This window comes from Hyperolius riggenbachi, chromosome 5, assembly GCF_040937935.1.
Source record: "Hyperolius riggenbachi isolate aHypRig1 chromosome 5, aHypRig1.pri, whole genome shotgun sequence".
Taxonomy (NCBI): Eukaryota; Metazoa; Chordata; class Amphibia; order Anura; family Hyperoliidae; genus Hyperolius; species Hyperolius riggenbachi.
This window is the reverse complement of record NC_090650.1, coordinates 105731413-105753390: the sequence shown is the minus strand read 5'-3', so window position 1 is coordinate 105753390 and position 21978 is coordinate 105731413. Positions and strand designations below refer to the sequence as shown.

The window sequence follows — 21978 nt, the reverse complement described above, 5'->3', positions numbered from 1 at the left end:
TGTGCCCTCCAGGGTTCCCTGTCCTCTGTACTCCATGCCTCCATCCCTGTGTCCTCCGATGTCCCTTGTCCTCTATTCCCTGTGTCCTCAGATGTCATACATACATGCCGCTTTGCAGCTCCATGAACTGGAGATAGCCAATGATGCTGGATAAATGTAGTTTCTGGCTGCTTATGTCAATGATAAAAATAGGCCTGGCTAAAAAAAACGGTACTACACCCCACACAGTATACTTACCATAAACTCTGTATTCATGTTGAAACACAGTAATTAAAAACTAGGACATAGGACAGACTTAACAAAGGAACAGAGGTTTATTGTGCAAAAGTAGATTTATGCATACTGCCAGGCCAGAATTTTTTTTTTTTCTGGTTGCTTGAGACTTCTGGTTGTCAAAGTACTGGATAACGGGGGTGGTAAGGGGGTTTACTGTACTGAGAAATGGCAAGCCTCTCCCCTGGAGGAGGAGAAAAAGGAAGTATGCTATAGGTTGGGGGTCCCCAACCCCCGGTCTGCAGCCCACTGCTGGTCCACTATACTAGCTATACTGGGGCACTATGGGCACTATATACTACCCATACTGGGCACTAACCCCTCACCCCCCCCCCCCCTCCGCGCCGCGCACGACACTGTCCACTATAACCCCCCCCCCCCCCCCCGCGGGCCCCAGAAAAAAATTTTGGTCAGAAAGCGGTCCCCGGGCCGGAAAAGGTTGGGGACCCCTGCATAGGTAATCATTGTCTTGGATATTGAAAAGCTTCATCTAGAGTCAAACTTGATCTATATGGCCACATCGCTCACTAGAATTAAGTTAAGTCATAAAACTTTTAAAGGCTACTAATTCATTGGGAATTCTGGAAAAGTGTTTAGTCACTAGGGATTGAGGCCACTCTGCTGACCATGCGGGGGCACTCTGCTGACCATGCGGGGGCACTCTGCTGACCATGCGGGGGCACTCTGCTGACCATGCGGGGGCACTCTGCTGCCCATGCTGGAGCACACTAAACCCCCCCTATACTGGGGCAACTATGCTAGCTATGCCGCCGCACCCCAGCCTCCACAGACCCCCTTCCCTGTAACCCGCCGCGCACGACACTGTCCACTATAACCCCCCGCGAGGCCCCGGAGAAAAATTTGGTCAAAGCGGTCCCCGGGCCGGAAGAGGTTGGGGGAACCCTGCATAGGTAGTTCCTAAAAAAATTTTTTTTTTTTTGTTTTAACTGTATTAGTTGTTTTTCTGAGGTACAAGTCCATTTGGCTTTCATTTGGTGATCTGTGTATTCTCTGGTGTGATTCCCCAGACAGTCAGACTTGTCGCTCTGAAAGCCTAAAGGCCCTTACCCACTATGCGATTTTTTTTTTTAACACAACACCCCCCCCCAGGACTAATTTGTCCAAGATCTAATGACGCGAGTACAGGCACGTGATTTTGCGAACGTTTAGCGGCAAAAACTGCCACATCGGATCTTTAAGATCATTGACTACACCGCGCAAAGTACCACAATCGTTTGACTTCCCGCTCCTGCCTGTGACGTTGAGAAGACCCGCCGGCCCAGAAGATGGATCTTGGAACGCTTGTCAGGGGGACGTCTCTGGATCCATTTTCCTCTGTCTGGTGGTGTTTTCAGCTTTAGGGCCCTTTTTCAGTAGATCAGTTGCTGTCAGCTAACTGAAAGGACAACTGATGTGCAAGGAATGTCCATGTTTCCCTGTAGCTCAAGTGGGTGAAATTACAGGTAACTGGATTGCTGACCTGGAAACTGTTTAAGTTTGGGATTTCTACTTTTGGTTTAAGTCAGGCCCTGTTTCAAGTAAAGGTGTAACAGCCTGTACAGATCTTCATGTATCCTTCTGTGAGGAGTTCATTTGATATGTGGGATTTCATTCTGTGAGTAACATAGCTTCTTTCTGCATTTTAGACACACATTACTTTACATGGAAAGAGACTGAAACTGGGACCTGCTATAAGAAAGCACAGCACCTGTGAGTACATTTCTGGAATGCATTTTTTTTGTAAATATTTGTCTGACTTAAAACAAAACATTTGAAACATTTCTGTATTAATAAAACAATCACTTATAAAAGAGTGATCTTGCTTAGTGCAAGCTTTAGACGTTCAAGAAGGGTCTGTTTTTGGTGCAGTAAAGATAAGATGGCTCCATAGTGGTATACAGTATGTATCTTTCATAAAGTGTGAATACAGAGCTCTGGTAATGGTTTGAAACTTGTTCTGACAAAACACTGAGGTAGAGTGTAACCTTCAGGGCTTCTGGCTCCATAAAGGAGTCATTAGGCAAAGTGAATGACAGCCCATTTACTTAACTGGGGCGTCCTCCATCCCCTTGCAGCTGACTGTCCCACGCTGACAGCTCCGTTCACAGCTGCCGTCTCGGATTCCCTGCACGGTGAGGACGACCTCGAGGTCGTCCTTACTGCACCTGCGTCATGTTAAGACGATCACTACTATCTGCAGCAGCTTTCATAGCGCCCGTACTGCCCGGCCCGCTGTCTGTAGTACCTTGTGTCTGGCCCTGCTGTGCGTGGATTGGCCAGAAGCAGTGAATATGTATTAGTGTTAATGAGCGGGGGGCCTGTGTATTATTGTTTTGACTTTTTTTCAGTTCAGGTTCTGTTTCAGCCTGTATGAGTATTCTTGCTGACCATATCTATTCCTTAACCTCCGTGCCGGTTTAATTCCTGCAGCCGCGGGAAGGTATTTTCTGCGCATCACAGAGCAGCCGGGAGATACGCTGCTTGCCTTAAATAAACACATGCGCTGGAGAGGGGGAGAGCGGCAGCTGTTAAGGTAATAACAGCGGCGGGGACGGGCGGGGGGCACCACCTACCCATACTGGGGCACTATACTGGAGCACTATTCTGGCTATACTGGGGCACTATTCTGGCTATACTGGGGCACTATTCTGGCTATACTGGGGCGCTATTCTGGCTATACTGGGGCGCTATTCTGGCTATACTGGAGCGCTATTCTGGCTATACTGGGGCGCTATTCTGGCTATACTGGGGCGCTATTCTGGCTATACTGGGGCGCTATTCTGGCTATACTGGGGCGCTATTCTGGCTATACTGGGGCGCTATTCTGGCTATACTGGGGCGCTATTCTGGCTATACTGGGGCGCTATTCTGGCTATACTGAGGCAACTAAACTCCCTCCTACACTGGGGCAACTATGCTAGCTATGCAGCCGCACCCCAGCCCCCCCCCCCTAATAGCCTGCTGCGCACGGCACTGTCCACTAGGTCGCGCAAACACCCGCCCCCCCACCCCCGCCGTTCCCCGGAGAAAAATTTGGTCAGTGTTCCCCCGGGCTGGAAAAGGTTGGGAACTACTGCAGTAGAGCACCTTTGGGATGTGGTGGAACTGCATTTTTTTTTTTTTTGCTTCATGGATGTGCAGCCATTAAATTTTGAAGCAACTGTGATCCTGTTTTGTCAATATGGACCAAAATCGCTGAGAAATGTTTACAACACTTTGTTCAATCTATGCAACAAAAAATGAAGGTATTTGTAATGGAAAAATGGGGTCTAACCTGGTACAAGCCAGATGTAGTGAATAGTGGTCAGTGAATGTATGTGTGCACTAAACAAAACCTGGGACGGTGGTTTATTCCTTGTAAGTATGTCTTTTAGGCTCAAGCGGAGGGTTTAAGCGTATATTTTGTGTATATTTTGCTTTCAGATGCCCATCACATCCAGCCAAGATCTGTGGTGTTCAACCATTCGCCACCACAGTTTCAAAACACTTGGAATGTTCCCAGTAATGAAGTGTACCTGCAGCCCACTCCAGTGTTTAGCCCTGTGACACCTTGCATGCAGGTGAGAAATGCAGTGTGTATCCTACTCTTAGTTGTGAAACTGTATTGCTGGTCACTTTACAGTGAGTTTTATGTCTGTCTGCTACTGCATATTGTGCAGTGTAGATGCCAGTCTCGGTGCAAAGCTTTATAAAGATCATGTTGTAGCAGCTCTTCAAGGTTAATTATCCCACACGTTTGATGCTGAGCAGTGCATCTGAAGACTCGTACACATGCCTGATTTATTCAAACGACGGGTCGTCAGACCCGCCCGCGCGATGGCCGTTCTAGCAACGGTTTCCTGTGTGTACAGTCTGTTGGCAGGCTGATTGGGCTAGTTTTGACTGATCCACTGAGCGGATCTGTCAAAACCAGCCTTATCAGCCTGCCGACAGACTGTACACACACGGAAACTGTCGCTAGAATGGCCATCGCGCGGGCGGGTCTGATGAACCGTCGTTTGAATACATCAGGAGTGTGTATGCGTCTTTATCGGTTAACTTGCATCCACCTGCAAATAGCTTAATATCTGCCTGCTATCTTTGCTTTTAAAAATGCCATTGGCCTGGCAATCATGCTAATCTTATGGCTTTTGTAATTTGACACCTGTGAAGAAGCTTTTACATACTCAAGAACATACTTAAGGAACTGTGATACAAAGTTCACTTCAACCTACAGTGTTTTCACCTTATGCATCCGAGCAACTTTCACCTCCCATTCATTTGCCAATAACTTTATCACATTGAAATGATCTATCGGGTTTTTCTGCCACCATTTAGGCTTTCTTTGGGTGGTACATTTTGCTAAGAATTATTTTACTCTAAATCCATTTTAACAGGAATTAAGATTAAGAAAGGGAAAAAATTCATTATTTCTCAGTTTTTGGCCATTATTTGTTTGGAATTAATACATGATAGGGTAATTAAGGTGCTTTTTTTCAGTTTTGCGTCCATCACTTATTGCACGCCCATAGTTTAAAAAATAACAGTAATATACCTTACTACATACTTATTAGAAAAGTGTAGTATCTAAGGTAGCTATTTATGTAATCCCCCCCCCCCCACAAAATATTTTGTGTGTGTGTGTGTATATGTGTGTGTATATGTGTGTGTGTGTGGGAGGGGGGGCGTAAGGGACTATTTTCAACAGTAAAAAGTTATCTGGGAATGTTTGTTTCCAGATGTAATTTTACTATTAGGCCACAAGTTGCCCTCGGAGCTTACTTCTGCACGCGTAGTATTACTACGCAAGCGGAGGTAAAGCGTGGATGGGGCAGAAGGGGAGGTAGGCAGGCCTCCTTACTCGCATGTTCGTTATTTTGGCAATTAGACTGAGGGCTGGTGCACACCACAAGAGCTTTTTAAACGCTAGTGATTTTGAAAAGCTCTTGCTAATGCAATGCTATGGGGGATTTTAGTGGCCTTGAATCCAGAAAGGGGCAGAGTGACTGCTGTTCTACTACTTATATTGTTGATTGAAAAGCCTCTTATTTTTCAGACGTGTCCTTACCAAAGCTCACCTGTCATGCAGTATCCCTTAGGATTTCAGCATCCAAGCTACTATCCGGTATGGAGATTTATTTTTGCTCTGTCTGCCTTAATTTTCTATTCAAAAATAATTACTACATTTTTTTTTTTTTGTGTGTATAGGTGTCTCCACAGTGGGCTGGTGGTGAGCCGACAAACTTTGTCTTACCTCAGGTAACAAACTTTCAAGTGCCTTTCCAAAGGGTTTGCCCATCAAATATATGATTTTGCTGCACGTTAAATCCAACAAGTTGTCACAGCTTGGTAGAGTAACTCAAATTGGTCTCTGGTAAGCACATAAGGAAACATTGTGCATTGGGAGGATTGGAACAAATCTAGCAAGGAATTTGCATCTGGATTTATGGTCTCATATGTGTCTGAGATTTTGCCACAAATCCACCCATAACTAGAATATTGTCTTGCATTGCTTAAAGCCCTTGTTCAGGTTGTTTTATGCATATTGTGTGGAATGTATCAGATTTTGCATTGGGGGAAAAAAAGCATTTAAACCTTTTTTACATTGGCAGGCTGGGTTTGCAACGCTGACTTCCTATCCTGCGTGATTGGACTGAACTGCACTTTAATCTATCCTATTGCCCACATGAGGCAGTCAGGAGCCGGGTGAGAGCACCAGCCAGCCTATTCTTGGGAACCCAGCTTAGGGACGGGCAGTAAGATGCAACTAATTCTGAGTTTATGCTGAATTATTCAAATTCTATATGCAAATTTATGCAGCTTAGACATTAACCAATCAAATTCCACATTCCAAAGAATTGATTGGTCCATTTTCAAGCTGCATTTATTTGCATACCAAATTTAGGTAATCCTGCATCAACTTGGAATTCTTTGTATTTTATTGACCATCATTTACCCGGAGCAGATGCTGTCCAGAGGATGGAGCAAATGGATGGGAAGCATGGGTTTAAGTGAATTAACATTTGTATAGTGCCTTTCTCCTGACGGGCTCAAAGCGCTTGAGAGCTGTAGACACGGATGGTGTGCTCAAGAGGCCACCATGCAGTGTTGGAGAGTCTTGCCAAAGGACTCCCTACTGAATATGTATGTTTGTGTTGGTCTCTGGTCGTCCTTTCACCAGGAGAGGGTTATCTTCGACCTATGTAGAAGGTGAGACTGGGAGCCCTTATGGTGCAGTATCGTAAATGTTGGTTATGAAAATGAATGTGTGAATAATTTATACTCACAAAGGTAGGTTGCAGTCCTGCAACCAACGTATGTGCATGCGGAAAAAGACCGGTTCCGCTCGGTTGCCCGGACACTCTGGAACCAGGTGGTCGCTCTCCTCCTTGGGTCCTGTCCATCGGTAGGCTACGCTGTCCCAGTGGTGAGGATGACGCCTCGGAGAGGTGTGGAGTACACAGAAAAGCACGTTGGTGGAGGCGCCCAAGATATGTATTTTTATTTTTTATTTAGTAAAAGTTATAGTTGCATAGGGATAAAACAAAAAATATAAAAATTAAAACTATAATAAATGAAGGTCTCTTACCTCCAAAGAAGACTCACTGGGTGGAAAAAGGAGTCTTTATTATAATAAAAACGGTTATACTGTAGGCAACGCGTTTCACGGGACACAGCCAGCTTCCTCAGGTCAATAGAACAGATAACCTTATCACCAGCCGTGCAGAGCGGGGGCACATAGATTAAAGTGATCAGACTCCTTTTTCCACCCAGTGAGTCTTCTTTGGAGGTAAGAGACCTTCATTTATTATAGTTTTCATTTTTTGTTTTATACCTATGCAACTCTGATAAAAAATACATATCTTGGGCGCCTCCGCCAACGTGCTTTTCTGTCTACTGAATATGTACTGATCCTAGTGAGGATTCAAACCCTTATCTCCCATGTTAAAGGCTCCCCTTGAACCCAACTCACTGTTGGCATACATATACGTATGTGTCTCCTCTTACTACTGGTCATGTCCTGCCCTTTAGCTCAGCTAACACATTTCATCATACTCATCAGGACAGTGGGCAGGACTGAGACCAGCAGACTTGTAAACCATCTAGCATGGGTAATACCTTCCACCTGCCATACATATTCATACAACCAAGTCCCACCCCTTATAAAATATCTGTCTGTCCCTCCCTCTCCCAATTTATCTCAGTTCATGTGATCCTTATAGTTGTGCCACCCGTCTCCCTGTACATTTGTTATATGTAGGGGAAGCGTGCACACAGCCCGATTTAAAGCGGAATATAACCCTGCATTTCAACTTTGCTCTAAAATCTTATTTACAGCATATTATATGCAAGAAGCATTTTTTGTTTACTAGACCAGCATTGGAAGGGTTAAACACAGACGTTTCAAGTTCCGTGGAGAGATATGCAGAGGTTCAGATTGTTACATTCTATGTATCTATTGATAAACAGTTACACACTCTTTGGCAGTCCTCCAAGCTCCTCAGTCAGAGAGATGAGTCATTCAACACTTAGATACATTTCTGTAAACAAAATGTATCTCTTTTCAGCTTTGGATGCGTCTGCAGAAATCTAAAGGAACTTTAAAGCCCTGTGTAACCCTTCCAATGCTGGTCTAGTAAAAAAAAAAATGCTGGTTGCATATAATATACTGTAAATAATGTTTTAGAGCAAAGTTGAAATGCAGGGTTATATTCCGCTTTAAACCCACACACATTCCAGGCAGTGGCCTGGAGCGCAGTGCTGGGAAAGGCGCATTAAATTACTGTCCGGGGGGGGGGGGGGGGGGAAATGACCTGTCCTGAGACCGTAAGGGTCCGTAGAGAAAAATCTTTCTGCTCACTTTACAATTATTCTAATGACTGTAACTGCACAGCCACTGATGAGGAATCATTGAGTTTGGATTTATAGACTCCTTGTTCAGGAGGTCTTTACAGCTGCCTTGCCCCCAGCCTCTCCATCCCCACCCGAGTGCTATGTACTGTAGTGATGCAGGAGGAGTTTGACTGAGAACTGCTCTATCGAAGGACAGTGGTTGGAAACGCACTTGTCTGTCAGTTTTCTGTGTGCATTTCTGTACATGTTTTCTGCACACCATGGGCTTGATTCACTAAACTGTGATAACTGATATCACGGTTGCGCTAGCGGTTTACGCGTGTTATAATGCATGCAACTTTTTGCGTGCAAAACCAGTCGCGTTTGCGCTTGAAAATTCACGATTGCGTGCGAAAACAGTCACGCGTTATAACATGTGCAAAACGCTAGCGCGACCGTGTTATCGGTTATCCCGGTTTAGTGAATCAAGCCCCATGTGTGTCTGTCTGTGAAAACAGTTTTATCACAGAAAATGTAATTGATAGGGAAAATGTGCGCAGTGCTTTCCTGGTGTCAGGTTTTTGTTTTTTTTCTGCATAGGATTCAAGTGTGCACTATAATACAGTAGTGCTATCCAGGGCTGTGGAGTCGGGGCAATTTTGGGTGCCTGGAGTCGGGAAAAGTGCTCCGACTCCTAATGAATTTAAACTGTAATTAAAATAGAAAATATGATAAAATGTTCTATTTCTCAGATAATAGTCATCATAAATTTATACATATGCCAGCTCCTACACATTAGGTAGGATTATTAACAGAAAGAAGTGCAACTCTTTATTTAGCGTTACTACTTTAATCTGTTAATATCAATGGGTATTAAGCCACTGAAAGCTTGCATATATTTGTTTTAGCATATCCCAGGTTGAAATAAACAGAACACGCAGACAAGAGAATTATCACTAAATATAATGTATTCTTGTGATAATGTACAGAGAATATACAAAAATTACATATAAAAAGGTTATGATTAGGATGCCTATGGCTAAGATATCTGCTAACATATTTAGGTCCACCAAAAAATATTGCATGAGATACATACCAGTTCCTAAGAGCGTATATCGTAGCAGAGCAGCAGCCTGTTCTGTCCTGTTACCTCTCTTTATAGTGTTAAACAGAAAATGAAACTTACTCATCCTGCTAATTAACATATGTGTATGTCATAGCATATTACATCACCAGAAATAATTTCTGGAATGCAATTTGCTTTCACTTTCTCTTTCTAACCTATGAGTCATACTATGAGACCTCTGCCAAGTATTAGCTAATGTGCTTGCTAAAATATATCAGCTATTCGTTAGGTCATTCTCAGCGTGGGAATAAATAAGCATAATTTCACATCATTACACTTTAAGCAAGATATACAAACTGGTTATACAAGAACTGATTATTAATCATTTCAACAGTAATTTAGTCTATGACCTAAAAGAAAATCAAAAGATAAAAATTAATGAAATGGGGAAAGAATGCAATGTTATATATTTGACACATACAGTAATAGCTGTGCTTAGTCCACAAAAATAAAATAAACCAATCAAAATTAGTTACTTGTGCTGCTTCAATAAAGCAGTCTCCGTATTTTTTTAAGTCAGATATACACATCTAATTGTGACTGTATATATGATGTGTACACAGGAATCTCTTATATATACGAAATAACATCTATGCTGTAAGTATAAAGCCTGATGTGTAGCCGTGTCAATAATAGATGGTCAATGAGATGGAAATAATTCTGCATGGATTCTGATTTATGCAAATGTATGCACTCTTTGCTCATGAAATCAAATAATTTGATAGGTTGTTAAAATTTGGTTTGGTGACTACAAATTAAATGGTACCTGAGAAGGATGAAAAGAAAAGTTTTATACATACCTGGGGCTTCTTCCAGCCCCCTTCAGGCTAATCAGTCCCTCGCTGTCCACCTCCATCACCTGGATCTTCTGCTATGAGTCCTGGTAATTCAGCCAGTCAGCGCAGTCTGGCCGCATGCCGCTTCCACAGCCAGGAGCGTTCTGTACCTGCGCAACAGTGCTGCGCAGGTGTAGTACGCTCCCGGCGGCGGAGTGTGTGCATGCGCACTACGCCAGACTGGCTCAAGTACCTGGTTTCAGAGCAGAAGATCCAGGTGGCGGAGGAGGACAGAGGGACTGATTAGCCTGAAGGGGGCTGGAGGAAGCCCCAGGTATTATTATTATTTTTTATTTATATAACACCAGCATCTTCCGTAGCGCTGTACATAATACAAACAAATAATGGGGAACAAATATACATAAGAAATACAAGACACTGTACAGTCATAACATTGTATAGAATAAATACAGATACATACATAGTTATGTAGTTGGTACATGTACATATGTTAAAATAACATCAGTATGAGAAACACTAGGAGGAGGTCCCTGCCCTTGCGGGCTTACAATCTAGAGGGTAGTGGGGAGGAAACAAAAGGGAAGGAAACACAAGGATTAGTGGGTGAGGCAGTGTGCCTTCAGTGCTGCCTATAGCAAAGTATAGGCTTGTCTGAACAAGTGTGTTTTCAGAGTACGTTTGAAGGTTTCCAGACTCGTGACATGACGAACTGGCTGAGGGAGGGCGTTCCAAAGGAGAGGGACAGCCCGTGAGAAGTCTTGGATGCGAGAGTGAGAGGAGGTGACTAGGCTGGAGGACAAAAGGGTCTCCTGTGAGGAACGGAGGGTCCGGGCGGGGAGGTATCTGGAGATTAAAGAGGAAATGTATGGAGGCGATAGCTTGTGTAGAGCTTTGTATGCAGGTGTGAGAAGTTTAAACTGGATCCTTTGGGCAACTGGTAGCCAATGGAGGGATTGGCAGAGAGGGGCTGCCTCAGAGGATCTAGAAGAGAGGTGGATGAGACGGGCCGCAGAGTTTAGTAGGGATTGGAGAGGTGCCAGTCTGCTTTTTGGTAGACAACAGAGTAGGGTTTTGCAGTAGTCAAGACGGGAGATGATTAGGGCATGCACAAGCATTTTAGTTGCTTCTTGTGAAAGGAAGGGACAGATTCTGGAAATGTTTTTGAGATAGAAGTAGCAGGAGGTAGTTAAAGTGTTAATATGTGGTTTAAAGGAGAGCTCAGAGTCCAGAGTTACCCCTAGGCAACGAGCTGTGGGGGTTGATGCTATTGGGGTGTTATCTACATTGATTGTGACAATGGGAGGTGGAACAGAGAGCGAAGGTGGAAATATCACAATCTCCGTTTTGCTCATATTGAGTTTAAGGAAGCGGGATGACATAAATGTAAATACAGCAGATAGACATTCGGGGACTTTTGATAGTAGTGTGGAGAGGTCTGGGGCAGAACAATAAATTTGGGTGTCATCAGCATAGAGGTGATATTGAAACCCAAAAGAGCTTATTTTCTGTCCCAAGCCATGGGTGTGAATGGAAAAGAGGAGGGGTCCAAGGACTGACCCTTGTGGTACTCCCACAGACAGTGGGCGTGGAGAGGAGTTGGTATTGGCATAGGAGACCATGAAAGAACGTCCAGACAGGTAAGAGTTGAGCTAGGAGTGTGCTAGGCCCTTGATTCCCAGTGTTGAGAGGGTCTGGAGAAGTAGGGTATGATCAACAGTGTCGAAGGCAGAGGACAGATCTAGGAGTATTAGTACCGAAAATCTGCCTTTGGCTTTAGCAGCTAGGAGGTCATTGGCAACCTTAGTGAGAATGGTTTCCGTAGAGTGTTGAGGGCGGAAGCCAGACTGGAAGGGGTCCAACAGGGAATTAGCAGAGAGAAAGTTAGACAACTCTGAGTAAATGTGGCGTTGCAGAAGTTTGGAGGCAAAGGGAAGGAGAGAGACTGGGCGGTAATTAGAAAGGGCAGTAGTGTCTAAAGAGGGTTTTTTGATTAGTGGTGTTATGATAGCTTGTTTAAATGAAGAAGGAAAAATGCCAGTAGAGATGGAAAGGTTAAACAGTGTTGTTAAAGCAGGAATGAGGGGGGAGGAGAGCTGGGGGATAAGATGAGAGGGAATAGGATCTGAGGCGCATGTAGTAAGATTAGCTTTAGAGATTAGTGAAGAAAGACGCTGTTCAGTTAAGGCTGAGAAGATTAGCGGGCAGGAGGTTTGAGTGGGTGAGTGGGTATGTGGAGAGGGATAGTTGATAGTAGGGGAGCTGTCGGGCAGAGAGGAAAAAGGAAGAGGTGATTGGACCGGTGAAGAGGGTTGCTTTTGAAAGTTGTTCTGTAGTGTTTCAATTTTGCTCACAAAATATGCTGCAAAGTCTTCTGCAGACAAGCTTGTGGTTGTTGGGCGAGGCGGGGGGTTGAGAAGAGAGCTGAAGGTGTTGAAAAGTTGTTTAGGGTTATGGGATTGTGAAGAAATGAGTGTAGAGAAGTATGACTGCTTTGCAAGTGAGAGCATCCCTGAGCTGCAGCAGCGTGTTTTTATAGTTGGCGAAGTCATCTGCATTGGAGCTTTTCCTCCACTGCTGTTCTGCTGCCCTGGACTGTCTTTTCAGTTGTTTGATGGGTTCAGTCAGCCAGGGCTGTCTGTTGATGCGGCGGGGGCGGAAGTTGGTGAGAGGGGCGGCTGTGTTCATGACAGCGGTGACTGTGGTGGAGTAGTAGATGGATGCTGACTCGGGGTCAGTGTAGGATGACAGGGAGCCCAGGGGTTTTAGAGAGTCAGCTAGGGAGCAGAGGTTGAGGTTGCGAAAATTCCTGCATAGGCGTGATGGCTGCACTATGGTAGCTGGAGGAGTCAGGGAAGGGCTGATTGTAAAAGTTATGAGATTGTGATCTGAAAGGGGTAATAAAGTTATTAAATGTGGAAACTGGGCAGAGCCGGGTAAAAACTAGGTCCAAAGTGTGGCCATCTTTGTGGGTGGAGGTTGAGGACCACTGGGAGAGGTCATAGGATGAGGTGAGTGAGAGGAATTTTGTGGTAGTGGAACAGTTAGTGTCTATGGGGATGTTAAAGTCCCCAATGATGATGGAAGGAATGTCAGTGGATAGAAAGTGGAGAAGCCATGTTGAAAAGTGGTCAATGAAGGTGGAGGCTGGTCCAGGAGGCCGGTAGATGACAGCAACCTGGAAGTGGTGAGGGGAGTAGATGCGGACAGCATGAGCCTCAAAAGAAGAGAAAGCCAGAGAAGGTGCAGGTGCAAGCGGTGTAAAGGAGCAGTGTTCGGAAAGGAGAATTATGTATAAAACTTTTATCTGTCTCCGCTTTACTTTGTTACACAGTAGTACTATACTCTACATATGCACTCCCCACAGAGCTGCAGGGAATCCACTGAGAATGTTGTGCACATTGAACACAGAGGTGTTGTCTGTCACCCATAAACCTGGTTTAGATTGTGCATGAAGAATGTGTAATAGAGGAATAATCGCCTCATTCTCCTGCAGAGTAACTGCACATCACTCTTACATGTACCCACAGTCACACTGCCTAGGGCCTGATAGATGTTCTTTGTTCCGGCCTGTACCTTTTACAAGTACTCTTACCAAGGACTAGTTTTAGTCTATGACTAAAGGGAATAAATATGGCATATGTATGTTTACATGTCCTTCTCACTTCAGTTGTCTTTTAAAATTCCTATGCGTTGGCAGTTAAGAGACGAATTTCATGTTACATGCTTTCAATCAACAAGATTGTAATATATGTAATGAAATATCCCAGGTCCTCTGCAAGCTGCATTTTCTCCCTGCCACTGCTGTCCTGAGTTATGTGGCAGGGAGTTTGCATTCCTAAGGCAAGAGGATCATTGTCCAGAGGTTCCCTTTTCCACTAGTGGCCCTAGGGTAACAGTGATGACGCTACCGGAAGTCAGGGATGTTTAGAGCTTAGCCGGCTGTGTTGCGGCTCTGCTCTTTTTCAGCTCCCAGTGAATGGGCAGTGGCAACCGTGTGAGTGATGACACGTGGCTGCGCCATTCTCACCAGGAGGAAGGCCAAAAAAATGGAGGCTGATGCTAGATCTGAAAAAAAAAAAAAGCCTGCCCAGCAAACTCCTGGATACTCTGAAGGAGTGAGAGCATTGGGCAGCACGGTGGCGTAGTGGTTAACGCTCTCGCCTTGCAGCGCTGCGTCCCTGGTTCGAATCCCAGCCAGGTCAACATCTGCAAGGAGTTTGTATGTTATCCCCGTGTCTGCGTGGATTTCCTCCGGGTACTCCAGTTTCCTCCCACATCCCAAAAACATACAGATAAGTTAATTGGCTTCCCCTAAAATTGGCGCTAGACTACAATACATACACTACACGATATAGACATATGACTATGGTAGGGACTAGATTGTGCGCTGCTCCGAGGGACAGTTAATGACAAGACTTTATATACTCTGTACAGCGCTGCGGAAGATGTCGGCGCTATATAAATACTAAATAATAATAAAAATAATTGCAGTTTGTATGTGTTCTTGCTATACTCCTAGGTATTTGGCTCACTTGTACTTACTCTTGCTTAGCAGGCGAAATCTAAGAACGGGAAAGCCTGTTGTAAAAGGGTTCATACTGCAATGTTAAATTGTTCTTGTACCTCTGAAAAATTGTTTTAGCAGGGATATCTGATCTGCAGTTATCTACCTAATTTAAAGACCAGAACATTTATATTGCGCTTTTCCACTGGTGGACCCAAAGTGCCAGAGCTGCAGCCACTCAGTGGGATGTAGCCTAGCCCAAGGACTCCTTACTGAATAGGTGCTGACTTGCAGAACAGGAAGAACCGAGAATTAAACCCCCGCGTCTCCTGTGTCGGAGGCAGAGCACCCTAACCAGTACACTAGTGTACTTCCAGGGCCTTTTCAGAGCTTGGTACCATCCTTTTAGGACAGTCCTCAATTTTGTATACTTTATGAGAAAAGGGCATTTTGGAAATTACCTCTGCAGACTGTTTGCTCCCTCCCAGTGGCACAACAGCGCTGCTCATCTGCTTGGAAGGGAAGGTATTTGGATCTGAACTTAAAAATGTTCTTTCTTGTTCAATAGGTAAAGGGAAGTAATTCACAAATAAGAATGGTTCTATAAGATGAAAAACATTTTGTGATGAGTAAACACAGTGGAGCAATCTAAACCTCCAGTCTTTTTTTTGCAAGGGAGGAGGAAAAGGGAGGTTTTGTTGGGCTAAAACAATCCTCCATAAAGGAAAATGAATGGCTAAAATGTTTTTATAAACCAATAATCCAGAGCTCCGTAGGTTGGAGGCTTAAAAACACTCTGAGGCCTCCTAAAATGCCACTTTTTATGTAACCTTTCTCTTATGCAATATTGCCCAAGCTAAACCGCTGCATCCCCGCGGCAGATCGCTGGATTTAAAGCCCCTAAATACCCCGGGCTAAATCTGGGGAGCGCTTCTTTATAGAGGCAGAGCTGTAGCTCTGCCTCTACTCGCATCAATCCTCGCTGATCCCCCACCTCTCCCTGCCCCTCTGTCTTCTTTCTCTGAGAGGGGTGGGGAGAGGCGGCGATCAGCCGTGATTGATGCTAATGGAGGCAGAGCTACAGCAGTAAGCTCTGCCTCCCCGGGCAGCAAAATCCACGACCTTGAAAGTTGTGGATTTTTGCCCCGGTATTTTGGGGAGTTTAAATAGAGCAATCTGCCACGTTTTAGCTAGGGTGATACTGCTCAAGAGAAATGTTAAATAAAAAGTGGCACTTTTAGGAGGCTTCAGAGTCTCTTTAAACTTAAAATTGAGCCTTTTGTTAAAGGTAATTAGCCCTGTCCCCAAGCCAGGAGTTTGAGATTTACAATTCACAGGTGTTTTTAAAAGGACGGTAATTGTAAATTACCAATCTATCCTAAACCATAAATATTTCAATCTATTTCTAATTTTAAAAAAAATACAGTTTGGAGAACATCTACCGTATAGAACGGCGCCTGGGTGTATAAGATGACCCCCCCCCCAACGTTTCCAGTTAGTTTGGGATATACTTGCCGTTTAAGACTACCCCTCTTCCAACGCACACCAAATAAAAAAAAAAATTATATACTGGTGCTATGTATGTACAGATACTGGTGCTGTGCTGTATATGGTACCCAGTATATAACACTATATAGGCGATTGACTTGTTGGATTGGTCAACTCTCCCTAAGGTGACTTGTCAGCTCTCCTTAGTCTACCTGGTTTATCAGAGCGGTAAGGAAGAAAAGATTGTGCTGTGCCCATAAAACGCCTCTTTCACCCTTCTGGCCCACCCTTGTATCCTATTTACCTCCTTCTGCCTCTCAGATCTCACACATGTGCACCTGCGCCGTTTCACCTCAGTCCTCAGCAGTGAAATCTGAAAGTCAGTAAAGGGATAGGGCGTATCACTCGGCATCAATGACACCTGACTTGTAAGACGACCCGTGACTTCTCAGAAGATTTTCAAGGGTTAAAAAGTCTTATCCGCCAGAATACAGTAGTTTGATTTGCCAAGTAAAGGAGAACCGTATATCTCAAGGACTCGTGCTTGCACATTCTGATCTATCATTCACATTAAAATTTTCAAAGGTGTGCAGTGAGGTCAAGCATAGGAACCCAACACTGTTTCGTGCCTTGCTTGTTGGGATAGCCTCTGCCTCCCTTATATTCCAAGTGTTAGCAGAGGTGATGAAGGTGCTAAGAATCCAGGGCGTCGCCATTATACTTTACCTGAGTGGTCTGTTGATTTACGTGCAATCTGGGACTCTGCTTTTGTCAAACCGACATCTAGTGATCCAGTTGACTCAAGTGAGATAGTTGATAGATTACTGGAAGTTATCCATCAGCCAAGGGAATCGGGTAGATTAGCTCTAGAAAAGGACCCAAGCAAATCCTTCTTTTTTTCTTTTTTTTTTTTTCTTTCCCACCACTTTCTTTCCAGCAATCAAGTGGACACAGCCCCACAGTCAAGCCCTTCAAGTTGTGGTTGTTTGAAGTGATAGACAGTGATTTTATACAGATGCCACTTCCTGGTTCGGGGAGCGGTCTACCGATGAGAACATTTACAGGATCAGTGAATAACTGCTCTCAGGAGTAGATCTTAAAAATACAGAGAGCTAGGTGCAGTGGAGAATAACGTCTTGGAGGTTTTCAGACTAAAGGTGGCCATACACTGGTCGATTTGCCATCAGATTCGACCAACAGATAGATCCCTCTCTGATCGAATCTGATCAGAGAGGGATCGTATGGCTACCTTTACAGCAAACGGATTGTGAACCGATTTCAGCCTGAAACCGTTCACAATCTGTTGTTGTGGTGGTGCTGCTGCCCCCGCCCGCCCGCATACATTACCTGGTCCGCCGGCGCGACTCCAGTCCCCAGGTCACCGCTGCTCTGTCTGCCCTCTGGTCTCCAGGTTCGGCATGCCTCACTTCTTCTAGCCCGGCAGGAAGTTTAAACAGTAGAGGGTGCTCTACTGTTTAAACTTCCTGCCGGGCTAGAAGAAGTGAGGCATGCCGGACTTGGAGACCAGAGCGCAGACAGAGCAGCGGTGACCGGGAGACTGGAGTCGCGCCGGCGGACCAGGTAATGTATGCGGGCTCTATTGCGCCGGTCGTCGGGCACTCGAACGCCGCTAACGATGCGCTCTTTAACCGCGGGCGATCGACGGTTATTTTACGCACGGCGCGATCGACGGGATCGGACGAAATGGATCGAAAATTCGGCGTGTAGCGTGAACGATTGGCAGCAGATTGGATCCCAGTGATCGAATCTGCAGTCGAAACGGGCGCAAATCGGGCCAGTGTATGGCCAGCTTTACTGGTTCTGGTGATTCTGATATCGCCTGCTTGACTCCTTTCAATAGGCAGTCCCATGTTGAGGTTTTTGTGCATAAAAAATTTGCCTATTACAGCAATTCATGTATTGGCAAGTTTTTAATTTGGGAGATGGATTTGAGCTTTCATGAAGTGATTCAGATTGGGAAATCTGAGAACCGAGAGGCTTGATCTTTGACATAGACCTTGTTGCTTCACCTCAAAATGCAAAGATACAAAACTTTTTTTCCCTTCAGTTTCAAATCAAATTTTGAGTTAGCCTTGTTCTTTTCCCTTTACAGGACGCCCACTTAACTGGGGAAGGATGCTCATCCTAATTTATGCCTTTCCAGCACAAGTAATGCGTGCACACCTTGTTTGCTTCATGCAATTTTTTTGTATCTTTCATGCAATTTGTATGCAATCTATTTTCCTTGCTGCATTTTCTGCCTCAGGTTCTTCATAGGGAGAGGGCCAGGGTTCTATTGGTAGAGCCATAATGGCCCAAGAGTCTATGATTTGCAGACCTTGTTAGACTGGTAGAGCAAAGCCCTCTTTGTTCTCAAGAGATTGCAGTTTTGGTCTTTCCTAACAGTTGTTGTGAGAGTTGAACCAGACTACCCTCCTAGGGTCATCACTAGATTTCTACAAGTCAGAGGATCATCCTTTCATCTCTCTGTGCTAATGCCTTTTGTGAAAAAGAATCAGTATTTCACTGTTCAGATATGAGAAAAGCCATGTGTTATCTTGACAGAACTAGAGAATTTAGAAACACTAGTCATCATTTTGTATTCTCAGGAAAGAATAAGGTGGTACGACCTTCAAAACTATAGCAAGATGTATTTGTCAAGCTTTAGCTTATGAGGCAAAGAAGGTGCCATCTCCTGTTCAGATTAAAAGTCCATTCTACATGTTTGCTTGATACTTCAGGTGCTGGAAGGGCAGGGGCCACAGTCCAAAACCTATTCACTGGCAGGGACATGGGCAAATCCATCTACGTTTGTTAAAAATTACAGGGTGGATTTCCTGTCTTGGCAACGCGTAAATTTTTAGGTTTCCTTTAAAAGAATTAGGAGTAAGCTTTTAGATATTCAGCCTACGTTAAACTTAAATCCTGTAGGCTACGCTTCCACTTGTGCTGTCAAGCTTCTCGCAGCGAATCCCTCTGGCCGCTCTATGCACGGCTGTGGGATTCAGACAAGTTACGCAATAATTTTGCTGCATGCTGTCAGATTTTTTTCCCCCGCCCACAAATTCTGATGCTTGGTTTTAACTTCTATAGACTGCGAAATTCCATCCGAATTCGTGGGCAGGGAATCGGTCCGTTTTTGCACAAGTGGAAACCTAGCCTTACAGATTACCATTTACCTCTATTTCTTTACGGTTATTACTCACGGTCCAAAACTCAAAATTAGTGTTGTGGTTTCTCATGACCTTCTACTACACTGGGTATATTGTTGGATTGTGTATTATCCTTATTACCCTTTCTGGTAGTGGTTTTTGTGCAACGCGGTGGAATATGCTAGCAATACTGTACTTTTTTTTTTTTTCCCTACTATAATTGTTAAAACTACACGTTAAAGGGGTACTTAAGTCAAATAAAAGAGTTTTACTCACCTGGGGCTTCCCTCAGCCCCCTGCAGCTGTCTGGTGCCCTTGCAGCATTGCTCTGATCCTCCTGTCCCCGCTGGCGGCTCCTTCCAGTTTCGGCGACAGCCGCCGACAGGCTGGGAACGCGAGTGATTCTTCGCGTTCCCAGCCACAATAGCGCCCTTTATGCTGTTATTGCGGCAAGAAGGGCTACTTGTAGGGCTGTTGCACCTTTGTTTACAGCTGTAAAACTGTCTCCGTTTTGGTAATAGTGGATCTGGATACCTTTCAGTTTGGAGTGGCAGTATTGAGAATTTATTTTCTAATTTTTCTTTTTTTCTTCCAGGCTATCCCCTACAATACTGAAATGTTACCAGCCGAATACACAATACAAGACCAACATGCCTGTTCAATTCCCAGTCCTCAAAAGGTAAACTTCTTATCAGCGATTGGTTAAATTGCAAATCTAGTGTTAATAATGCGAGAGACATTTTGTTTTAATGCAGTACTTGTAATAAAGATGACTCAAGGATATTATCACACAATATAATGGTTTGCTGAGATACAGCTGAGCTTAACAACATAAAACCCTAGTTCAGACCTGTGTTTTTTAAGGATATTGTGTGAAATATAGTACTTTGGCTTTGGCAATGCTAAATGTATTTGGTCCTGCCAATAAAGCTTTTTGGATGTGGATTAGTACGCATTTGTAATCCAGTTCGGAGCATTGTACAAATACAGCTTTTGTCTTTTTCATCTGCCTGGCTGCGTTTGCACTGCGGACCTCCTGTCCTAATGACTGGACTTCACAGCAGTCTGAGCTGTCCAAACTCTTCAAACATTCCTTCCTCACAAACAAGGTATTCAAGGAGGGGTAGCTGCCAGTCTTGTGTGAACAGAGCTTACCCTGCCCATCTGCACCCTGTTTTCTTTAGGACGGAGTATGACTGAATGGGGAGGAGAGGCCTCTAAAGTTATAAAAAAAAAAATTCAAATATATTATAAGGTACGAAATGGCAAGCTGAACTCAAAGCAGCGCTGAAAGTGATATTTATTAGGCTCAACACACACCATACAATCTTGGTTGTACAGATTTACCAAATCTATGTAGTATAAGGGCCAACAGATTGAAAATACCTTGAATGATTAATTGGATAAGCTCTTATACTACATGAAAGTGGTAAGATTGAACAACCAAGATTGTATGGTGTGTTGAGTTTAGAGATACAAACCACAATGTGTTTAACAGGTTGTACCCGCAAAACAGAAATTTGCTGCCTTAAAACAGAAGGTATTTGTGATTTTTTTTTTTTTTTCCATGTAGAAGGGAGTATGTGAGGTGTCCCACAATATATCACTGCTGAATATGCAAATCATTGCTGTGATGCCCCTGACAGCTAAACGCACCTCCAGAACTGCTGCCTCATTAGGTCAATACTGTATCAAAAGTAGTCCTAAAATCTAGCACCGGAGCACCGATCAAGGCGATATTTGGAGATTGGAATCAGGGATGGGCTTTCAAGTCCATAAGGACTCTAATTCGGATTTCAAATGAAGTCTAATGACTTCAGGTGTGACCACAGGCAGCGTAATGGAACGCAAATGTCCCCAAAGACTTCTGGGTAAGTTAACTCTCTGCTGCCTGTGGTCACAGCTGAAGTCATTACACTTCATTTGAAATCAGAATTTGATTCCTTCTGGACTCAAAAGCCCATCCCTGGTTTCAATCTTTACACCGTTATATATCGTAGAGTAAGGAAAGATTTCCGATGTTGGTTAATTTTACTCTCTAACAATCAAAACACCAAATATAGTAGTTAGATATAACAGTAAGGTTAATTGTCCACATTCATTTCATTTGTAACATGCTACTCTGGTTTTTTGTTCACTGGTTGACTTTTCTGTGGTATTCGACCCCTCTCAACGGGAATGGTTCCTGTTCATCTCTGAGTTGTTGAACTTTATCAGGGCAATGCCCCCTCCTGCATTATCATTCACAATTTTTAAGGGCATTGGGGGAGATATTTAAAGTTTTGCCGCAATATTCCTTCACATCATGGATCCTGAACAACTTAAGGGATGTCTTTGTATGGCTGGTAACAAGATCAATCAGGTTTTTACTTTCAATACTGGTTTTTGTTTTGTTTTTGTTTTTTTAACAGTCTTATTGTTTCAAACCTTTTTTTTTTTTTTTTTGCTTTTTAAACGCTTAAAGGTTTTTTCCTTCTCATGTTTTTTTCCTTTCTCTAAATAATACGTTCATGCATAAAGGCCAATCCACCATTTGTTTCCGATGGGTACCAAAGGTTTATTTAAGCCACTTTTTAGAGTATAGAAACTTTGAAAACCTCCTAATGAAGGGTGGGACATACCAGTATTTTAAAAGGGGGCTAAAGTCAGTATTGATGATTTTCTCATTTTAAGACCCTTCAACAACTCAATTGTAAATTCACTATTTAACATTTTTTTTTCCACTTGCCTAAAACCATTCCCTTTTGATCCTTATTACCCTTTTGTAGACGATGTCACAGAGCTGGACAAACTTTTAGCGGCCTGGGCCGCATTCCTGAAATTCTC

General features: G+C 43.9%; 1 protein-coding gene across 3 annotated transcripts in view; it reads left to right on the top strand.

Annotated features, from left to right (window-relative positions):
- DAZL (deleted in azoospermia like) overlaps positions 1 to 21978 on the top strand; it is a 79557-nt gene that overhangs the window by 43878 nt on the left and 13701 nt on the right. For all 3 annotated transcript variants that reach the window (XM_068236099.1, XM_068236098.1, XM_068236100.1), the window contains exons 5-9: positions 1920 to 1983; positions 3697 to 3833; positions 5309 to 5377; positions 5461 to 5511; positions 19748 to 19831. In XM_068236099.1, the coding sequence (XP_068092200.1) occupies positions 1920 to 1983; positions 3697 to 3833; positions 5309 to 5377; positions 5461 to 5511; positions 19748 to 19831 (405 nt within the window). The remainder of the gene's footprint in view (positions 1 to 1919; positions 1984 to 3696; positions 3834 to 5308; positions 5378 to 5460; positions 5512 to 19747; positions 19832 to 21978) is intronic.